The sequence below is a fragment of the Rhamphochromis sp. 'chilingali' genome (genome assembly GCF_963969265.1).
Source record: "Rhamphochromis sp. 'chilingali' genome assembly, chromosome: 11".
Taxonomy (NCBI): Eukaryota; Metazoa; Chordata; class Actinopteri; order Cichliformes; family Cichlidae; genus Rhamphochromis; species Rhamphochromis sp. 'chilingali'.
This window is the reverse complement of record NC_137938.1, coordinates 25,177,479-25,197,619: the sequence shown is the minus strand read 5'-3', so window position 1 is coordinate 25,197,619 and position 20,141 is coordinate 25,177,479. Positions and strand designations below refer to the sequence as shown.

Here is a 20,141-nt window from a genome sequence, read left to right as displayed (position 1 = left end):
GATGATAAAACATAGTTTATTGATTTACAAGTGTACATACATACAAATATAGAATACTCCAGACAAGCAACATGGTTCATCTTAAAGGGAAAATACTAAGAAATTATACTTTAGCTGACAGCAGATATGAAGGGCCAGTTCAGCAGAGCAACACACACACACACACACACACACACACACACACACACACACACACACACACACACACACACACACACACACACCATATCCACCAGATGTTTCAGATGTAAGTCGAAACACTTGACCATGTTTACACAAAGAATTGCCGAGATATTATCTCATTTCCTGTTTTGCAGCCATTTTCGACTGAAATTCAATTGAAATCCTCAGTTTTAAAAAAACGCAACTTCTGTGTACGCACAAAACTCGATCAACAGAATCAAATCACCTCCCTAACTTTTTTTTTTTTTTCACAGGGTTTTACGGGCTGTCATATGGGTTTTGTGTGATAAGGTAAGGTGGATTTCTAAGATAAGGTCAAAATAGGACATCCGCTGCTTGGCACCCAACAAACCCTACAGTGCTGTTTCTAAACCATTTTGCAGCCCTCAACAGCAGACAGATTAAAAAAATGTGACACAGTGACAACATTCATGCTCATTTCCCAGCAGACCGTGCAACTCTGAAACTACACGAGTTCATTGTAAAGTCAAAAATTGCCACCTGATGTCATGGTCTCACATTTTTTTAAAAATATTCACGTCCTTGTGTACAATCAGTGCACCACTAAGCAAATGATATCTTTCAGCGAACAGCTTAATCTCCAACAAGCTTTCTCAACATAATGTGCAGCTTTTCAGCAACCGTGAGCTTACAAAAAAACCCCAAAAACAAAAAAGCAAAACTGTGCTTATTTTAGTGCCGACATCTATTTTCAGTAATCCCAAACATGCCCCCATTCATTTTCACGTCTTGCATATCCAGCCTTCGCAGGTCTGCATCATTTTTAGTGGTGTAGGGATTCAGTTGAGCTGAATGGCATCCATCTGGCAGATTCGTTTATAAATGTGATCACAAGGAACATCAAACCATGTCTTGGAGTGGCTGTCTAAGGTGGCACAGTCCTCTCCGTGTTCCCCTCCTGTGTGGTGGTTATCTGGCTCTGAGCTCGCTTGATCCCAGTATCTGTGACAGAGGGAGAGAGCAGAAAGTGTGATAGATAGGTGAGCTATAAATAACAACTAAACATGTCTGACAAATGATAAAAACAAGTTCACCTTGGCCAGCAACCTGATTTATTGATGATGAAATGTTTGATATACCTGAGGCTTTGATATAAGTGTGGGCAGAGTTTGCCATTTGAATTTATATAGGTTGTTCCTGGACAGATTGATTGGTGTCATAATCGAAAATAAAAGTTTAAAAAAGAAAATAAATGCATGCATTAAATTTTGTTACTTGTGTTCGAGTGTCGTGTTGTCCACCCATTTCCACTCTCCTTCAGTCTCTATGTCAGACAGGCCGATCCAGTAGTGGTAATAAAATCCACCAATTCTCTTAGCTTCCTTTTCCAGAGCATCCTGGAGAAAATGAACACACATACATGACTCAGAGTCCTTTCTTACACCTAAAATCTAAACTCAACCTTAACCGTAACTTAGAAGCTGTGCTCCTTGAAAACTGTTGATGTAAAATTTATGTTGCAAAACGTACACCCGCAAGGTCGAAAGCTCAAAATACATTCTCTTAATATTGCACTATTGGAGAATGATCTCCAGTTAATGCAGTAAACCAAACCCACATAGCTAGAAGCACAACAGCAAATCTAACAGCATATAAGACTAACAGTGTCTCTGTTGTGTCCGGCAAACCATCAGTCATGATGCAAGAATGCCAGGAAATGGAACCTGAAGGTGATAAATGGACTTTAGCCATCATAAATCTTATTATTTACATCCATGCCTTTCTTTTTTGTGACATGTCCCAGAGTCTTTCTTGACAAATTAACTCAGTTTACACTGTGATGTGGTGCAACAAAGCCAAAACGATAGTCGAACATGGTCTGTTCGGATCACCTGTGTATGTTTATTTTCTTAAATTAGCATTGTAACTAGGCGTTAACTTCTGGGGCTCCACTCAGCCAGTCGCCACTTGAGGCTGACGCCCTAAAAAAGTCAAATCAGTGAACATCAGCAATGAAATGAGCATTTTAAAGACCTGATATAAAAAGGTTTTTGGCCTATTTAACCAATTCCCCTTTCACAATAACTGGACAAGAGGAGATTTTGCTCTCTTCTTTTCTTTTTTTGTAACTTAGTCACTCAGCTAGTTGGCTAATGTGGTCTTATCTGGTTCCAAAAGACCAAGATGGTGATCACATGAAATCACACAAATGAAATCATGAAATCACATAAATATTACTCACACTGTGGAGTTTAAACAATTGACTGCATTATTTGTGTGTGGCTTAGTTACTGTTTTTTAACAAATTATGTTGAATGTGGGCTGAGTTTTATTTTTTTGCTCCTATTGCAGCATCCTGGTATTGTGCATGACTCAGCTAACTGCCACACTGACCATGTTAACTGTGACACTTGAATAGAAGGAAGGCATCATTAATGTTATCACCGAAAAATCCAGTGGTCCTCTTAACTTCAGCAGATAAAATAACCTTGCCTCGCAAAGATATATGAGTGTCATCGCTCCTTCCACCCACATCCACTCCTTCGCCAACAGCATGCTGTAACCCACACAATTAGGGGAATGAGCAACACCTGTGCTGGTCAGCAGGGTTCAACACACTCACACACACAAGCACACGCACACAAAACACATTAATTTGCATACATGCTGTTCTATGGTGTGCAGTATGGTGAGATGGCTGCCCATTTCTTCACAGCTGTCTCTGCTCCTCACCCAGTCCAGCCTGTCATTGCTGAAATAGTAACACTGATTCCCGATGTGAAGCCAACCTTCAGGACACTCCCTGCACTGCTTAACTGTTAATGAGAAAGAGCAAGATAAAGGGATGAGGGGAAAGGGAAATCAAAGACAGCAGGAAATGAAGACTGTGTTCATTTGTTTGAACGACTTCCTGCCACCTGTCTTTGAACAGCCCTGTCCCAGGGCAGTGTAGTCTTCACACAGCTGGATGTAACGCCTCTGCATCGATTTCAAACCCAGAGCTGAAGAGGAGGAAGACTCCAGTGGGGCTGTTGGCACCGGCCTACTAATCACTGAGAGAGAGAGAGAGATAGATAGATAGATAGATAGATAGATAGGCCACAATAGGTATACGTGTTCAGCTAAATGCTAATTTAAACATCGAATCAGCCAATCATGTGGCAGCAACTCACTCACTGCATTTAGGCAATGTGACATGGTCAAGAAAACTTGCTGAAGTTTAAACTGAAAATCAGAATGGGGAAGAAATATGTGCATGATTTAAGTTACTGCAGTGACCTTTTGACTTTGGTTGTTAAGTCAAAAGATCATGGCGCCTTATCCCGCTTTCAGCAGCGCCATGTCACAAAGCTCAAATCATCACAAGCTGGTTTCTTAAACATAACAATGATTTTCCTGGACTCAAATGGCCTCTGTAGTGCTCCACACAGAGCACTACTGAGATGTTGCACATCAATGTTGATGTGAGGCTATCATGTCAATATGGGTCAAAATCTCTGATGAATGTTTCCAGCACATCCAGAATTAGGGCAGCCGTGAAGACAAAAGGGTATCCGACCCAGCAGTGGCAAGGTGTACCTAAATTTCTGATGAGTGTATGTACCAAATTTTATGGCAATTCATGTGATACTTGGGAAGATCAGTCTGGAAAAAAGTGATGGACCGATCAGCAAAGCAATCCACAGCAAATGTGATCGTTTGGTGGAGCATCCGCTGGCATGCTTTGCTAACAGCTATCAGAGTGCTCGCACACTAATGTTTGGAAATTAGCAGGTTGATAGGAACATTATGAGGAAAATCTAATTGTTGACTCAGCGATGATATTGATGAAAAGAACACGGATGCATGTGCAAAATTATATGAGACAGTGAAGACATTTCAATCAACACAGCCAATATCTCGGGGTCGATCACCGGATAAATCCATCCAGTATTCTCGTGTTGGACTGAATATAAGACTGAATATAAACAAATGCAGTTTTTATACTGTTGTGGTTTCTCATTTGCCAATAAACCGCTCCCTCTTGAAGCATATAAGCCTTCTCTTTACAGTCTGTGACTCTGTATGGTTTCATTGCTGCCCTGGCTGGAATGATCGTGTTTACATGAGATCCCTTGCGGCCAGAAGAAATTATCATTTGCAATCTGGTTTCATTGCCACATATTTTTCCATTTGTGTGTCTGCTCTCTTTTATGTTGCCACTTCCCATTTGAGTACTGAAACGTTTAAAAAATATATTCATCTAATGACATAAATAGAGATAATGGTTACTATAGTTACCTCACTGTCATTAAGAAGTACCATAAGAAGTGGTGACATCCTTCAGGCCCAATCAACATGTTACCCTGAAGAAGTGTCGCAACTGGTCATGTGTCAGGGAAGTGAAAGCCAAGGTGCTTGCAACAGCTGAACTGATTCAAAGTTATTTTCAGCATGTTTATCTTGATTTACTGTAAGCTGAACTGTGGTTAGTAAATCACATCAGAGTTAATATGTGCTAGAAAAACGAGTTGGACCTTTTACCACTAATGACATGTGATCCTTTCCTGGAAAGCCCTCTCAAAACACAGGTGCAGGTGCTGCTGTGGTAAAATGTGGCTTGCATGACGTCACAAAAAACCTTTCTACAAATGCATATGCTGCAGATGTTTGTGAAATGAAATGTGTTAACTTTTCATACGGCAGTTGTGATTTAATCTGCAGCTACTGTATATACCATTACATTACATTTAATTTGTTTTACTTAGGCAGACTTGCTCTACAGAGTCATGAAATGGAATTAAAGCACTCTCTCTTTCGAAAGTCTTAAAATATGTTAGAGATCCTGTTGTCATAGGAAGTATTTCTTTTTTTTTCCTCCTCTTGCTGCAAGACATCCCAGTCATCATTTTCGGATCTGAAAATTGTACTCGATAGCTTGGGAGTGTGCGTCTGAACGAGTGTGTATGTGCATGCGTGGCAATAGATCAAGCACGTACGGCCCCAGTGGTGTTTGTTTTAAATGAAAGAGTGTCCTCACAAGCACATTATCAGGCTGAGCTGCCAGAGACTCTTGGCCCTGCAGGAGAAATATTTCACAATTATGGACTTTTGTGCTTTTTCTATTACATGACCCTCACTGGACTGGAGAGAGTGCTTTATCTTTTTTATTGCCAATTCTAGGTGTCCAAAAGCCCACTGAGCTGAAATAAAGAGAGAATAATCAGCGTGGGATAGAGACCCAAAGACACAGACATAGACAGGCAGATGTAGAGCACAGTGCAAAAGTTTTAGGCACTTCAAATGTTTCATTTTCTATCAACCAATACCTGAGGGAGACATCAGGTTGGTACTAAATTCAGACTGCAGCACAAAAATGACTCCAAACATAGAGCCAGAGTCATAAATGACTATCTTTAATGACAGCAAGAGCAATGAGTTTCCCCCCTAAAGAGGCCTGATCCCAACATGGTGGAGTCAGTCTGGGATTTCATGAAGAGACAGAAGATACTGAAAATAAATCCACTGATGAACTGAGATGAGCTCCAACATATACATCCTAAATACTTCGAAGCTGTGTACATATGCAGGGGAACTGATGGTAGTTGCTTGTAGCAAATATTGATTTTTTTTCCCTCTTTCCTACACACTCTTTATGAAGAAAAACTGATAAATATGGACTTTTAGTTACTAAGCTTTTTATTTTAAGTACCAAAGTCTTTTGCACTGGACCCAAAGTACAGCACACACAGGAGGGGGCACGAGGTTCTGAGACAGTATTTATACTTACAGAGCACAGCGAGTACGATGTTGCCACAGATGGAGGCCAAAAAGCCAATAAGTATCAGGAGAGAAGTCTTACTCCTCAAACACTTGACGCCTTGCTTCAGTCCCTGGGAGCCTGATTAGACACAAAACAGTCCACAGCATGCAAGCTGTCAATTCACCACTTTAATTCCTCTGGTGTAGCAGCGAGAGCAGACTTTAAAGGAAATTGTGGGGCAGAACCGTTTGACCAGAGTTTAGCTTCATTATATTTTCAAATCCCCAAAGATAGCAAGCCAGTGGATACTCTCTGCCTCATGCTGTCACATATGTACACTAACACTAAAATACAGAGTTTCAGATACTGAAAGTTGTGCATCAATTTTATCCTTAGAGATTACAGTCATGGCCACAAGTTTTGGCAGGGTGCTTTGACGCCCCAGTTTTTATGGTGGTGGCTCTCAGCATTCCTGTATTATTATGATCAGAAGCAAATATGTTAATTACAAAGAGCTTCTGGATTTGTCCTGGCAGCTGATATTAAACACACTGCAGAAGATACAAAGAAGACAGATCAACATTCCCCATGAAATGTATGAAATGTGTTTGATTGTTTCTTTGCTAGATCATAAACACACACACACACACACACACACACACACACACACACACACACACACACACACACACACACACACACACACACACACACACACACACACACACACACACCAGTTTAAATAAAGCTGAAGCAGCAACAAGAAATTTGTACCACTGCCAACATTTTTGGCTGTGATTCTATAAGACAGTTGGACTTAAAGCATAATCTGCAGCCACTTCCTTTATGAGACGATGTGTTTGTAAAAAACATTCATCTGCAAAGTAAGATTGTAGACCAACTCTGTTTAATATAAAGAGGAAATTAAAGTTTAAATGAATTTGATGAGAGTAATTTGAACTAAGATAAGAAGGAATAACCTAGCAACATGAGCTGAAGATGCACAATCCACACAGAAAGGCAGCACCAAGCTTTGAACCCTGGATCCTGCTGTTTGAAGCATGGAGTCCCTGAGCTGCCAGGAAAGCATAGACACGAGCATTCAAGTGAAATTTAGATACGTTAAAACTGCAGCACTAAATTAAAGATAGTTCAAGTTCTTTCCAACATCACATGGACTTCTGCTCATGATAGCTGTGAAAGTAAGCTCACCTAAAAAAAACTGATTCCAACTGTGTTTCTTAATATTTCATTGTTTTTACTACTACATTCAATGGATACGTGTTTAAATAGTCTTAACCTCCTGAGATCCTTCGACCTCATGTGAGGACATCACATTTATGGCTGTTCTGCACCTTAAATTTCAATGTGCTCAGTTTTTTCATGCTTTGTTAAGCAATGTTAAATTTATTGTCTTATGCTGCAAAATAAGAAAAAAATAAAATAAAAATAAAGGCACTATCCCCTTGTGAGAAAATACTATTTAAAAAAACAAGGCATAAGAAAACTTTGTAGCAAAGTAACAAGTTTATAATCTGGGGTAAAGCTTCATTATTAGACTAGACTATCAGGAGCAGCTAATCACACATAGCTCGGGCCTCAGGAGGTTAAAACAGCAAAATCTAAAATAAGGTAGCACTAGCTACACAATAACTTTACCACACAGCAGCTGTAATGAGCAACTTATATGAATTCATTTGTAACAAAAACTCTGCTATAATATATAAAAAAGTAGCATTAATAAAGTCAAGTGAAATACAGGCGGTAAGTACTTTGTATCCATATTTTATTCTGCATCCAGTATAAAACATGGGTACAAAATAGTAGTCTAGTACCATGTAAATCATAGCTGAGTTTAGCAATTAAGTAAATGTACTCAAGTCCACCTCTGGCTCTCACGCATCTGTTTGTTCACACAAATTACCGTCGCTGTATTGTGGGACGAGCCTGTTCGCTCCCGGTCTGGGCTCCTCTGTGAACTCGTGCAGGCTGCTGTAGTTTTCTCTCTGCTCCATGTCTGTAGTTTCCTTCTCAACCCTCTTCCCCACTTTGTCCTTCTATATGCTACCTCTTCAGGTCCCTAAAGGTTTTGGTATCTTTTGTCTGGAGAAACAATATTTCTCCTTAAAATTAAATTTGTCCCTGCTGGTTGAATTATTGAGGCACGTCCCCCTGAATCAAAGAACGTTGCAGTGTTAAATATATTTGCTCAGAGAACTGCACAACACTACTCTTTGCCCTCCACGAGATAACTCAAGCTTTTCTGTGTCATCTGTTTTGTAAAAAAGGAGAATTTGTTAAGCCAAACAGGGAGGCTCTTTCCTCACATTTTTGGCACCGTGTGCTTCTCATTGGTGGGACATCTTGCCATCAAGCCCCATCTTGCGCAATCCCAGAAGTTTCCTCGGCTCTGTTTGGATTGAGCCACCGATTCTGGAAATTCGTTACGGATGAGTCAGAATGGGGGAACGTGTTCTTTAACAGGATCCGAAAAAATACAGTGTGTACTTGAACTCCTCCTGACATTAATTAAAGCAACAAGAACTAGAACTGGAGCTGTGACAAGGTTGTGATGGGAAAGCAGGCGGGAACAGCGTGTTTTAAAAAAGAAGAGCCAAGCTGTGGCTCAGCGAGAAAAGTACAGGAAGTCAGAAGAGAAGAATTTCTGGTCATGTGCAACCACAAATTTCAGCACAGCAGTCACTGAATAAGACACAAACATGAAACACCCCTCCTCTCTGTTTTAATTAGTTTGGTTTGAATAACAAAACCTCATGAAGCACAAGAGCTGACAATGTCTGTGGGAATAAGGTGCCAGGAAAAAAAATAACTTGGACATGTACCAGAAAAAATGTTGACAGTGTGCTGGAAGAACAGAGTGGGCATCTGGTGTGTGTGTGGTGAAGAGGTGATATTGTTACAGCTGTTCTGCTTATGGAGAGAATACAAATAACCTTAAGGACACACGCACATGTTTACCAGCACACACACACACTTGCAGTGCTGGTAAATGCTGAGTCATAGTCAGTCCTCCATTTTTGCCAGTTTTAAAAAAGTTGGGGACAGAAAGAGAACTTTGCTCATGTTTTTGGTAAATAATACTGAACCTACATGCCAGCTCCCCATCATCAAATGTTTGTTTGTGCAATCCAACATGGCAGGTTATTACTAGTTTGGCTACAAGAGATTGCACCATCTGAGTTTACATGGTTTGATAGCCATGAAGAGTCCAATCTGTCTGGAAGATTTGTGCAAGCTGTACTTTTCCCTTCTCTTTGACACACAAACTGCTATATAAAAGATCAAAAGGGCACAGAGAGGACACCAAAGACTGCGATATCCTGCAAGCTGACAGCTGACATGCATCTTATCCAAAAGAAAGGTAAGAAGCCCCGATGCAGCTCCAGATATTCGTATGTCCGGATCTGTTTGCATGTGTGCTAATGCTGAGTCTGCTGTCTGTCATCAGCCACCTTGGGCATTAAAGGCCTCGCCATCCTCTGCGTTGTGCTCGGCCTGTTTGCTAGTGCTGAATCTGCTCAGGACGCAAACAACACAGAGGGAGAGCTGACCTTTCTAAAGCTGAAACTAGAGTCTTTGAAGGACCGCTTCAGACACATGTGTAACCAATACTCCGACCTGGCACACAACTGTTCAGCTCCAGGTACCAAATGTTCAGCAGATGAATGATAATTCAGTGCTTGTTTCTTGTTCTGCACCTTTCTATAAATGTTTAACTTGTATATTTGTCTGTCCCCGTGTCACCCTACAGCGATCAACTGCACAGAGTGTCCTGACGGGTGGGTTCACATAGGGGATCACTGCTTTTTCCTCAGCAACGATACCGACGGTTGGCTTAACAGTACGCTCAAATGTAAGGATATAGGCGGACATCTCGCCATCCTGACCACCAAAGAAGAGTATGTGAGAGTTTCTTTGTACTTTAAAAGTTTCAAATCTATTTCTTTGGAATTCACAAGTGCTAAAGAATTTGACTGTACCTATTTTTAGGACGCTCTTGAAAAAGAAGCCAGGACGATTGGGACATTTAACCCATTCTACTGGCTTGGGCTGAGTGACATTGAGAACAGAGGAGACTGGAAATGGGTGGACAACTCAACGCTTCAAGTTTCGTAAGTATGAATTGATTGATTCAAATTTCAATGGTCTTCTCAGGATGGTATCATCATACAAAAAGTGGGTGATCTAACAAAAAAAAATAAAGTAAAAAAATAAAGTAAAAAGCATTTCTGATGGTTGTTAACAGATACAGTTTACAAATGATCATCAGTTAGAGAGACAAATAGTTCTCACTGTGGATTGTGTGATGTTGAAGCTTGTGGACATTTAAAAATATGTAAAAGCTATTAGTTTAAAAATGTCCATCTGATGCTTTGTTAAAACAGGTTAATTCAGCTGCTATAGCTTTCGTGTAAAAAACCCTAAAAAGTTTTGGGGTTTCACTTATGAGTTTTTCCTCACTGTAACTCGAGTGCGATGTCTGCACCTACTCTGAAGACCACACAGGCTTTGTCTCATGGATGCAGGAACTTGCATTCTCTCAAATGGCCAGCAGGGGGCACCTCATATAGATGCAGAAAGAAGTCAGACTGTATGGAAGTCAATAAAGAAATCACTCATGAACACTTTCCTGATGCCTTATTGTTTCAATTGATAGTTATTTTAACACAAAATTATGCATTTTGTAATATAACATCAGATTGTAGTCAAAATGAGGATTAGGCCTGTGTCAAACCAGAGTGTGGTTTAGCTCAGGCCTAGTTACTGATTGATACGCTGCTGCCTTAAGAGCTGCAGTGCTCCTTGGGTCGCTCATCGTCATTGCTAAACTCAAGGTTTCATGGCAGGACTTTGCAAACCAGTGGGTGACACCATGCTGGCTGTGTCCATTTTTTATATACAGTCTATGGTTGGTAGAGAAGCAGTTGGGAAACAGTAAAAAAAAAAAAGTTGTGTGATTGTTGTTTATGTCAGTTAAATGACTCCTTTGGCCACTTCTAGATAGATGTACGGATCACATTAGAGTCTGTTTGGTAGTGCAGATTGCGCAAAAAATGAAGATAAAACGATTGCTGAAAATATGAATTATTAATTTTCAGTTTATAAAACAATGCTGATGCTAATTCTGACCATTTTGCTCTTTAATCATATTTACTTAGTTAAACAATTTTAAACAAATATTTATATTATTATGACAAATGACAAACACGACATTTCTTTACAATCCTAAAGCAAACATGTATAAATGAACACGCTAGTCTGAATAATCATCGAGTAACCTATCGTTGGTTTAACGACAAACATTGTTGCATGGAGCTGCAGCACCTGCCTGCCTACACACTGAATGCTTTAGAGACTTAAAATGAAGGCCTGGGTGTTTCTGTAACGTTGCCATCATCTTTTATTTAGGTTTCATATGCTGTAAAGGAAACATACAGTTTGACACCTACACAGAGTTTTGGTTCATGCATGTTCACTAAAGACTTAACAATAAATGTACTTCTTTTGAGAAAACGGTGATCGAGGCAGAGTTGAGGATCAGCTTCGATTAAAATCAACCCAGATGGGTTCACAGAGCTCGCCAAGTCCTTAAAGAGCATTTTCAGCCTGTTAATCGGGCTTTTGTACACAGCAAAGGTTTCTTGGCACCAAGTACATAATTACTGGTTTAAGTAATGTGGGGTGTTTTTATTTTTATAGGTGTCATATTACTAATAATGCTGAAGAGGTTGCTAAAGTCTCTGGACTAGCCTATGGTGTATGTGAAATGAATTCCCTCCAACAGACGGTGTTTAGATTTATAGATGTTTTAATATAATTGCATGTCTCATTACGTCATGACATTTTTCCATGAGAAAACTGTTCGAAGAAGAAAACTACCACTGTTTTCATGAGAACATCACCATATTAGACATGATGAAAAGTACAAAGCACAAACATTTATTAAATAACCTTTACGGCAGTTCCCTGAAAACCTGATGGTTGCGCTGGAGGACAAGTCAATTTGATCTTTTTTTTTTTTTTTTTGTTTTTTGCAAAACTTCACAGCAATTCATCAACTAGTATGTAGGTGTAGGCATGTTTTGCATCAGTTCCTCCATCCTTCAAACTAACTATAGTCACAACTAGAAATGTGCACAAGCACAAGGAACCATCCGGTAAATAAACAGGTCCTTTAGCTGGTGATGGCTCTTGAAGAATAAAGAATTACTTAAAAGTAATGCATCTTCCAAGACAACTGTTAAAACAGTGCACAAACTTAGCAGGTGAAATGCCACTTCAGCAGAATATTAATGAAAGTAATGTTAATCTTCTTCCATCTGCGTTGTAAAGATTTTGGAACACACTGAAGTCTGAGCCGGATAACAACGCGTCCGCTGGGGAAGCTGGAGAGGACTGTGCGGTGGTGGACACCCAGAATCACAAACTGGTACGACGTTCCCTGCTCCTTCCAGTATCGACGAATCTGTCAGATGGATGCCATCCCGCTAAATTAGCCCAAGAGGACCTCTACAGGAACATCACTCAGAAAGATTTTGATGCTTTATTGAAAACATCTGCTAATGTTTTTACACATTACAGTTTTCATCTTTCCATTTTTAGCAATAAACTTTACACAAATAATATGCTGCACATGTAAATTTACAGAAGCACCTACACATCTGAAAGCATTACAGACCTCCTCAAAAATATACATAAGGGTACAGGAAATTTAGTCTACAGATAGACTCAAAGTGTAAATGATTTAAAGTCACAGACGGTAATAATCATACACAAAATACATAAAATCAGTCCAGATTGCCTGATATGTTTGATCCTCAATCCAACAAAACTCTTTTGTACTTTCCAGTATGGCAAAATGAGAGATGTAAATCCAGGTGATCAGGTAAATCAGAACATATCAGATCAGAAATTCAGCGTGTTCCCGTTTCTTCTTAAAGATCCGGTCTGTGAGCTTTCATGTTCTGTAAAATCCTTTTGGTTTGGGGCTGAAAAAGAAAAAGTCCCAGGTTTCTGTTTGAGTTATGGAAACTGACGCAGAACTACAAAAGCCAAATCATAAATGCTTATTTAAGTAATGTTCGTACTTCAAAAAATATCTCATGGCTCAAAGTGTCATTCAGATTTTAGTGCTAATAAGTGTGCATGCTTATAAATGTGGCTTTGGAGCCATTTTACCAGTTCAGGAAATGGTTAGTACGTACTTTTTGCACTGGCAGAGTTGATGCCTGAGGAGTCTCGTTTTCTGCTAATGTGAGTGACAAAGAGGCAGACACAGAGGGGTAACTCTTAAAGCTGAACTAATAACTCAGTGTGATTGAAAAGAAAGGAATATGAATGGCTGAACTGTACTTTTCTGCGTCGGTAGTGGATGAAAGCGAGCACGAGGAGGAGGAGAAGGATGACTGCTGCGCTGCAAATGATCACTAGCATCCACACACTCAGTCTGGGTTCTGTACACAACAGAGACAGACAGTCATCAAACAGTATACAGTATAGAAAGAACACATCATGTAAAATAAGTTTCTGTCTTAAAATTTTGTGGTCACAAGGTCAGGCCCATGTCACACTTCCTGCTCATCTCACTTCCCGTGCTCACCGATCTTAAGCAGTATCTCATCTGACGTCAGCTTGTTGCCGCCCTGCCACAGCTCACACCCCCACTTTCCGTTATCTTCTTTGCCCACTTCCGGGACAGTAATATGGGTGGGGTAAGAGATGTAAGATGACGTTTTAGGTGAAGTCCAATTTAACTTCATATCATTGGGCAGCTGGTCACCAGTGCTGCAGGACAGATTGACCTGCTGACCGTAGATTAGCTCTGCTTTTGGGTGGGCGATGACTGGAGACGAAGCAGAAGAGAAAGAACAAAGAAATAAAATGAAAAACATGCATTTTATAAAATAAATTGCTTCAAAGAAGTTGTCTGTAACGGCATTTTCCTGAAATCAGACTAAAACTTTGGCCACGAAAGCAGCGATGATGTCTAAACAAGACATTTTGATTTCTTTCCCAAATAAAAGCTTGTAAAAAACAAAAGGTTTGGCTTCAAACCTCCACATGTGAATGCTGTAGAAATTCAACATCTCACATCAATATTTAAATATAGCTTTTATCATTTGAATATAATGTGAGTTGTGGGTTTGCTTGAGAACAGTCCAGAGAAATTGTGTTATAGGAGCAATTTCCTGTGAGTAAATACATCAGATCTGTATTTGTTTCTGGTTCTACTTTAAAAAACATTCAGCCGCAACTGAGAAATCATAGTTTACTTCATAAATTCTCATAACACACGGTTCAATTAAGATTCACTGTGTTAGCACGCTGTTCTGGCAGAGGGGATGCTTAATACAGCCAATTAAAACAAGAGGAGCTTGTGAATTAGAAACATGTCACACTGTGGACACTTGCAAATAAATTCAGTAGCAGAGAAATGAAAATACTGGCCGAGCAGGAAGGCAGCAAGAGCTGTCACAAAGAAAAAATAACCCTAAATATAACGGAGGTGAGTGCAACACAGAGCTGGTCTTGTCAAAAAAATGTGACTTACTTTCCAACACCACTACGTCTACTGTGGTCTCCAGAGTCCTGCCATCTTTAAATTTCATTGAGCACGTGTAGCGCCCTCTTTCTTCTACTGTTGCCTTTGATTTGGTCAAAGACAGATTTCCGTTTTTAATGTTATATACAGGAGACAGTCCTTTGTCTTTACCCTTCTTCCAGGTAAGTTTTTCCAGATCGAGGGAGAAGAGCTGCTCTGGATTGTCAGAAAGGGTGCCTGAGGAGAGTTTAGGAGCAAAGTGCCACTGAACTTCCTCAATCTCCTTTTTTTTCACTTGTTCCCAGCTAACATGAGAAATTAAAGAACAAGGGATGGTGAGAGGCGAGTCTGTGGATGTATACTGATGTGAAGGCACAGGGGCGAGGTCTAAAAAGGAGGAGAAACTGTTAGAAACCTGATCTTAAAGATGAGGATACACAACTGCGAAACAAATGCAAACACACAGAAACTCACCCACAACTGTAACAGAAACTGGGAACTTCTTTTCATTGGTATTTTTTTTCACTACGCAGTCCCACTGGCCGTTGTGTTCACTTCTGGCTTGAATGTAGAATATTCCTTTGTTTCCTTCTCTGTTTCCCTGGGGACTGAGCCAGTAAATCTCAGGTGTGTTTTGAGGAACACTTCCCAGACTGCAGGTCAGACTCAGATAATCGCCAGACAACAGAGGAGAGGCTGATTTCTCAATCACTAGCACAGAAAACAAGCAGAATAAAGGAAACAGAATAGAAGTGATATGTTTTACATTTTAAAATAAACTTTTTTCACATACGTAGTTTAAAAAAACAGATTGTCATGTCCAATGAATTCATAAAGGCCATGTTAAGAAGTTAATAAGTTAAACTGCTCTTACATCAAACATCTCAGGACACAAATTAAAAACATGCGCTATATTTGAACAACTTGTGTAAGACTGTTGAATATGATGCAGATATGTAAATACAGTGGTTTAAACTTTAATAACCATTAATTAAACTTACACACTAATCATGTGACCTTATTTTTGCTCTTACCATTGACTTGAATGACTTTAAATACAGTGATCGAGTCATGCTGACCGGCTGCGCTGATTTTACAGACAAAAGTCCCAAAGAGGTCTTCCTGCAAAGCGTTTATGACCAGCGAGGCACCAGTTAAGGACAACCTATTTTTCCACTTCTCATCTACAAGGCAGAAAGTTATTGTTAAAAATATTTTTTTATTTACCTGTATTTCCCTGCTCAGTAACAATAAATAAATAATATATACATAAATATATGGTTTACCATTACTGAATCCCTTTCCGCCTAAGGGGTTAAGCCAGGCAAGTTGATGACCATCCTGTTTTTCAAAATACCAGTACACATAAGAGTTTGCTGGATAGGATGTTGGCTCCAAGGTAATATCCTGTCCCTCCTTAGCATAAATCTCTTTCTGAGCACCTACAAGGATGAGAAGGATGTTATGTGTTAATACGGAATATCAAACAGTCCAGTTTCCAAATGAAAATAAATAAGTCTACAGTCAGGGCGTCTTACCGGTAGTTGACACAATCACAGCGATAAGAAGGAGAAGGGACTGAATGAAGTTCTTCATCCTTGTTATATGTCTGGAAAATATAATAAAAATACAGTTTATAGATTTTTATAGTAACTATAAGCTTTATTTTTATAGCTTCTTTCAAATGTTAACTTTTTTGATTAAGACTTCAAGCCTGATTATTTGCTACTTTCTTAAACGAGCAGAACAACATTCAAGAAATGTATTACTTTCTTTACATCAGAAAGCCCGAGGTATAATTGTTATATATTATATGATCACAAATGTATGTAGTTCTTTGAAACAGATACAACACAGAAGAAAACCATAAAGAAAATCTCCATGGAATTAAATTCCACATCAGCCTGCTTCTTCAGTTTATATGGCAAATCCAATTTACTGTTCAATTGTCTGAGATTTGCTGCCTGAACTCAATACAATCCTTTAAAAAAATGCATTGACCGATTGATTTGAGGGTGTTTAGTACTGATGTTGTACTTCACTGCATACGAATCAATAAATAAATAACTCTCTATGTAACCTGTAAATGAAACTTGAAGGTCTTTCAGAGCTGTTGAACAGGTCCGCAATACATCGTAAATATGTCGTACTGTATTTAATCATTTAGTGACAAACAAGAAGAAAAGTAGATGTTGAAAAATAAGCATTTCAGTAAAAATGAGTCTTTAGTTTAGTTGTAGCGTCCTGTGTATATTGAAGTCTGCTGCAAAGTGAAATCATTCAACAGGAAGCAAAGGGGGGTTTGTGGTGGTCTCAGATTTTGAGAGATTTGAGAAGATAAAAGACAAGTAGTTCAGAGAGCTGAGAGTAGGCGGCCTGTGGTGGGCTTTGGATGAAAAGAAGCAGACAAATGTTGGAGGGAAGAGGCTCAGAGCGTAAGCTGGCTTGTGGTGGGACTTGATTTAGTGAAGGGTGCAGATTCTTATCCCAGTCCTCCCTTCTTCTGCCTCTCACACCCCCTCTCTTCCTCCTGTGTTCCACGAAAGACGGATCTCTCCACGCTTAAAAAGACCACAGCACCGGCAGCACACCTAGACTGTGGTTTAAGGTAGATGTTTCTCTCCTTTTTTTTTCTGTGTTTCACCCCTTATCTCTGTTTTTCTTCTCTTTGCCTGTACGCTGTGTTATGGTTGTACACAGAAACTCTAAATGTATGTTTGTGTAAAAAGATAAATAAATGAATATTGAAAAAATGTTAAAAGAGGGCATTTATGTGCCCTCCCAACAAACACACTCTTGAAGGGGAAGCAGCTTTAAAGTAAGATTATGAATATTTCTTTAATGTATAAGCCGATGTTCATTAAAGACTTTTTATTTTGAATGAGCAGATTGAGCGAATCAGATTTATTTGTGCAACACTCCACAATTTCCAGAGATCTTAGGAACTATTTGACTTTTAAATGATAAGACTTGAGTTCAGTATCATATTTTTCCTTTTTGGATTAAACACTTTAGATCAAAACATAAATCGATCAAAAATAATAAATTATTTTGATTGAAGAAAAATGGCAATGCTGTGATGACACGATTCTCTATGAGACGTGGATAAAGCTGTGGGCTCTTTATTCGTGAAACAGACGAAGATCAGAGAATTGTTCATCAAAATATTCTTCAATAGTGAGGTAAAACAGAACTTTACGCCTAAATACAGGTTTTTTTTATCGGCGACCGAATGTGTATGACTGTGTACGTGACAAATAAAATTTGAATTTGAATTTGAATTTGTTTTAAATCTAAATTTAATGCGTTATTGTATATAATATGTGGAGACACACAATAACTGCTCGTGTCCAGTTATTTTGAGTTATTGTTTAAGGTTTAACTGCTAATAGATATTTAAACTTACGGTAAAATTAAAGGTTTGCGGAGTCTCTAGTTTGGGCCAGCCCGGGCGCCGGCTCTACATGTCTCTGTGCAGTAAAGTGCCCCCAAATACCTTTAATAATATTACAGGTTTTCACTAGTTTCACCATTGGAGGGAAAATCAGCTCCACGTATGATGCACAATGTCCTTATGGGCTAAATGTGCATAAATGTGTTGGGATAAATATAAAAGTCACCAAGTCCTCCTTTGTCCTACTAATAGCCTCATTATTCACATGAAAAAATAAAAAATAAAAATTCTCGTAACAGCTTTAGAGTGCAGTCATCTCTCTAGGGGTCTCACTCTTAAAATCTTGAATTAAAAAAGCTAATTGTTAGCGCTCATAGATGAGCCAGCTACCAGAAGAAGAAAATCAACAGGAAATATTAAAATCTGAGGTGTTTTTGTGTTGAGGGAGAATGTCTCAGAGAATTTATGCTCCAATATAATCTATTTCACTCGACTGAAACTGCATAGTGTTTAATATGAATTGTATCAGAGTTTGTAAGAAACAATAATGAGGGAAGATCGTGATGGAGTGAAACTGATGACAAACTGACGTTCAAAGTCATCGCACCTGTGGAAGTATAACCCAGAAACCAACATGATCGTATCTGCAGTCAGGAGGGAGCTACAACAACAAATACAGAGATGGGGGGGAGGGGAGGATGAGGGTCAGACACAGCAGAGAGATGAAGGAGGGGAGCTGAATGAACAGAGAAACCAGATTAACAGCAGCATTTCATTTAATTTCATTCATCTCATTTTTTTAAATCTTCATTTGTCTTATTTATTCTTTTTTTTTGGCCAGACTTTAAATTAATTTGACAAAAAGTTTCCTTTATTTTTTTCACCATCACCTCAAACATATTTTATTTATGAAGCTTAAGAAAAAATTTAAGTGTTATATTGTTTGTTTTTCAGAAAATCAGGAATAGTTGTGTGTCATAAAGCGTGAATTTGTGAGTAACTTAAAAAATAACTGTGGTACACAACTATCGCTAATGCTACGTCAACATATTTAGTTCAAGCTAAAATAATCCACCGGTGTAAATGTTTATATCCTATTTTATTGTAAATGTATAATTTGAAAATTACACATACATCTTTTGCTCAGCGGTCATCTGTTTTGTACGGGTCAGTTGCTCAGCGCTTAAACGATTATATGTTTTAGTTAAATGTAAGAAAAAAGAAATACAAGAAATGGATTAGCATTTTAACATTTTTAATAATACGATCTGAAATTACATTTTCAGGCAACGTTTAATGTGTGTGTTTTTAAAATCCTCCAAAAAGTTTATTATTTAGTTTTTGTTTCAGTTTTTTCATATCTGGAGAGGATCGTCACTGCGCTGTCGATTTATAAAACTTACCTTGGAGCTCTAATTGCATAAAACTCAGCGTGATATTCTGGCTCCACTGGGCCTGTTGAGGCTTTACATGTTTATATTTCAAACTTATTATTTAAAAAAATGTGATACTGATAATTCTAGTATAAATTAACTTTACAACGTGTGCCGTGGTTCTGAATTATGTGTGTATTAGGTTAAAATCTGAAAAATTACACAATACTTACAGCGGCTGCTCAGTGCAGAGTGTCCCTCTGTGCTCAGTGATCCGGAGTCAGTCGGAAGTGTTGTATATTTATCAAACGAGCCCTCTTTTTAAATGCCGTTGCACCTCCCTCAGCACTGATTGGCCTGGAAGACACACACACAGATGCTGATCAGACCCAAAGTCAGAAAAATGACCTTTGATTGGTTGTTAAACTCTACTCAAGATCAGTTTTCGAAAGTTTTCTACCCCCTTAAACTGTTTACCGTTGGGTACTGTTTAGAGTAAACAAAATATCTAAGATTCATATACACAAAACACTGAAACGCATCGCTTTGGCAGTGTAATCATGTCGTCATTTAATCAGTAAAATTAAATGTTTTTTTGAGTTTCTGTTTTTACTTTTAATCTGTCCAGTGGCTATAATAACAAATAGAGAACAAATCTTAATGGGGTAAAATGTCTTAGCTCATTAAGTATGAGATGCTGTTTATGTCATAAACTCTGTGAAGGGTCTCTCCGGACTCATTATCTATCCTTAGCACGTTCTAAGCGGCACATGAGCCGCTTACAAACTAATTTATTGTAATTTTCCACTGGTCTTATAATTGTACCAATTTAGATACATAATTAGTGTATCAGAATTCAAGCATGAACTGCTGAACCAATCTTCACAAAAACAGTTGACTGATGCAAATTAAAAATGCGACATT

General features: G+C 38.8%; 2 protein-coding genes across 2 annotated transcripts; both read right to left on the bottom strand.

The window, feature by feature from the left end:
- Nucleotides 1–983: 983 nt before the first annotated feature.
- cldc1 (C-type lectin domain containing 1) lies at nucleotides 984–7,902 on the bottom strand (the record flags this gene model as incomplete). The annotated part of the gene is made up of 6 exons (XM_080896834.1): nucleotides 984–1,146; nucleotides 1,420–1,541; nucleotides 2,809–2,960; nucleotides 3,063–3,197; nucleotides 5,915–6,025; nucleotides 7,812–7,902. 6 exons carry the CDS (start codon nucleotides 7,900–7,902, stop codon nucleotides 984–986), a joined length of 774 nt encoding a protein of 257 aa, XP_080752960.1.
- Nucleotides 7,903–12,455: 4,553 nt separating this feature from the next.
- cd4-1 (CD4-1 molecule) lies at nucleotides 12,456–19,487 on the bottom strand. The gene is made up of 10 exons (XM_080897025.1): nucleotides 19,451–19,487; nucleotides 15,989–16,059; nucleotides 15,737–15,892; nucleotides 15,485–15,634; nucleotides 14,925–15,161; nucleotides 14,460–14,837; nucleotides 13,509–13,751; nucleotides 13,262–13,362; nucleotides 13,114–13,157; nucleotides 12,456–12,897 (listed from the first exon to the last, which is right to left on the bottom strand). The coding sequence occupies exons 2-10, from the start codon at nucleotides 16,044–16,046 to the stop codon at nucleotides 12,867–12,869; spliced, it is 1,398 nt and encodes a 465-aa protein (XP_080753151.1). The 5' UTR covers nucleotides 16,047–16,059; nucleotides 19,451–19,487; the 3' UTR covers nucleotides 12,456–12,866.
- Nucleotides 19,488–20,141: the final 654 nt, after the last annotated feature.

Bases quoted from the DNA above. Each gene is read 5' to 3' on its own strand.
- cd4-1 (XM_080897025.1), bottom strand. From the start codon at position 16,046: ATGAAGAACTTCATTCAGTCCCTTCTCCTTCTTATCGCTGTGATTGTG. The intron at 15,635-15,736 runs GTAAACCATATA...TCTGCCTTGTAG, and splicing joins CGGAAAGGGATTCAGTAATG to ATGAGAAGTGGAAAAATAGG. The intron at 14,838-14,924 runs GTGAGTTTCTGT...CCTCCTTTTTAG, and splicing joins AGTTTCTGTTACAGTTGTGG to ACCTCGCCCCTGTGCCTTCA.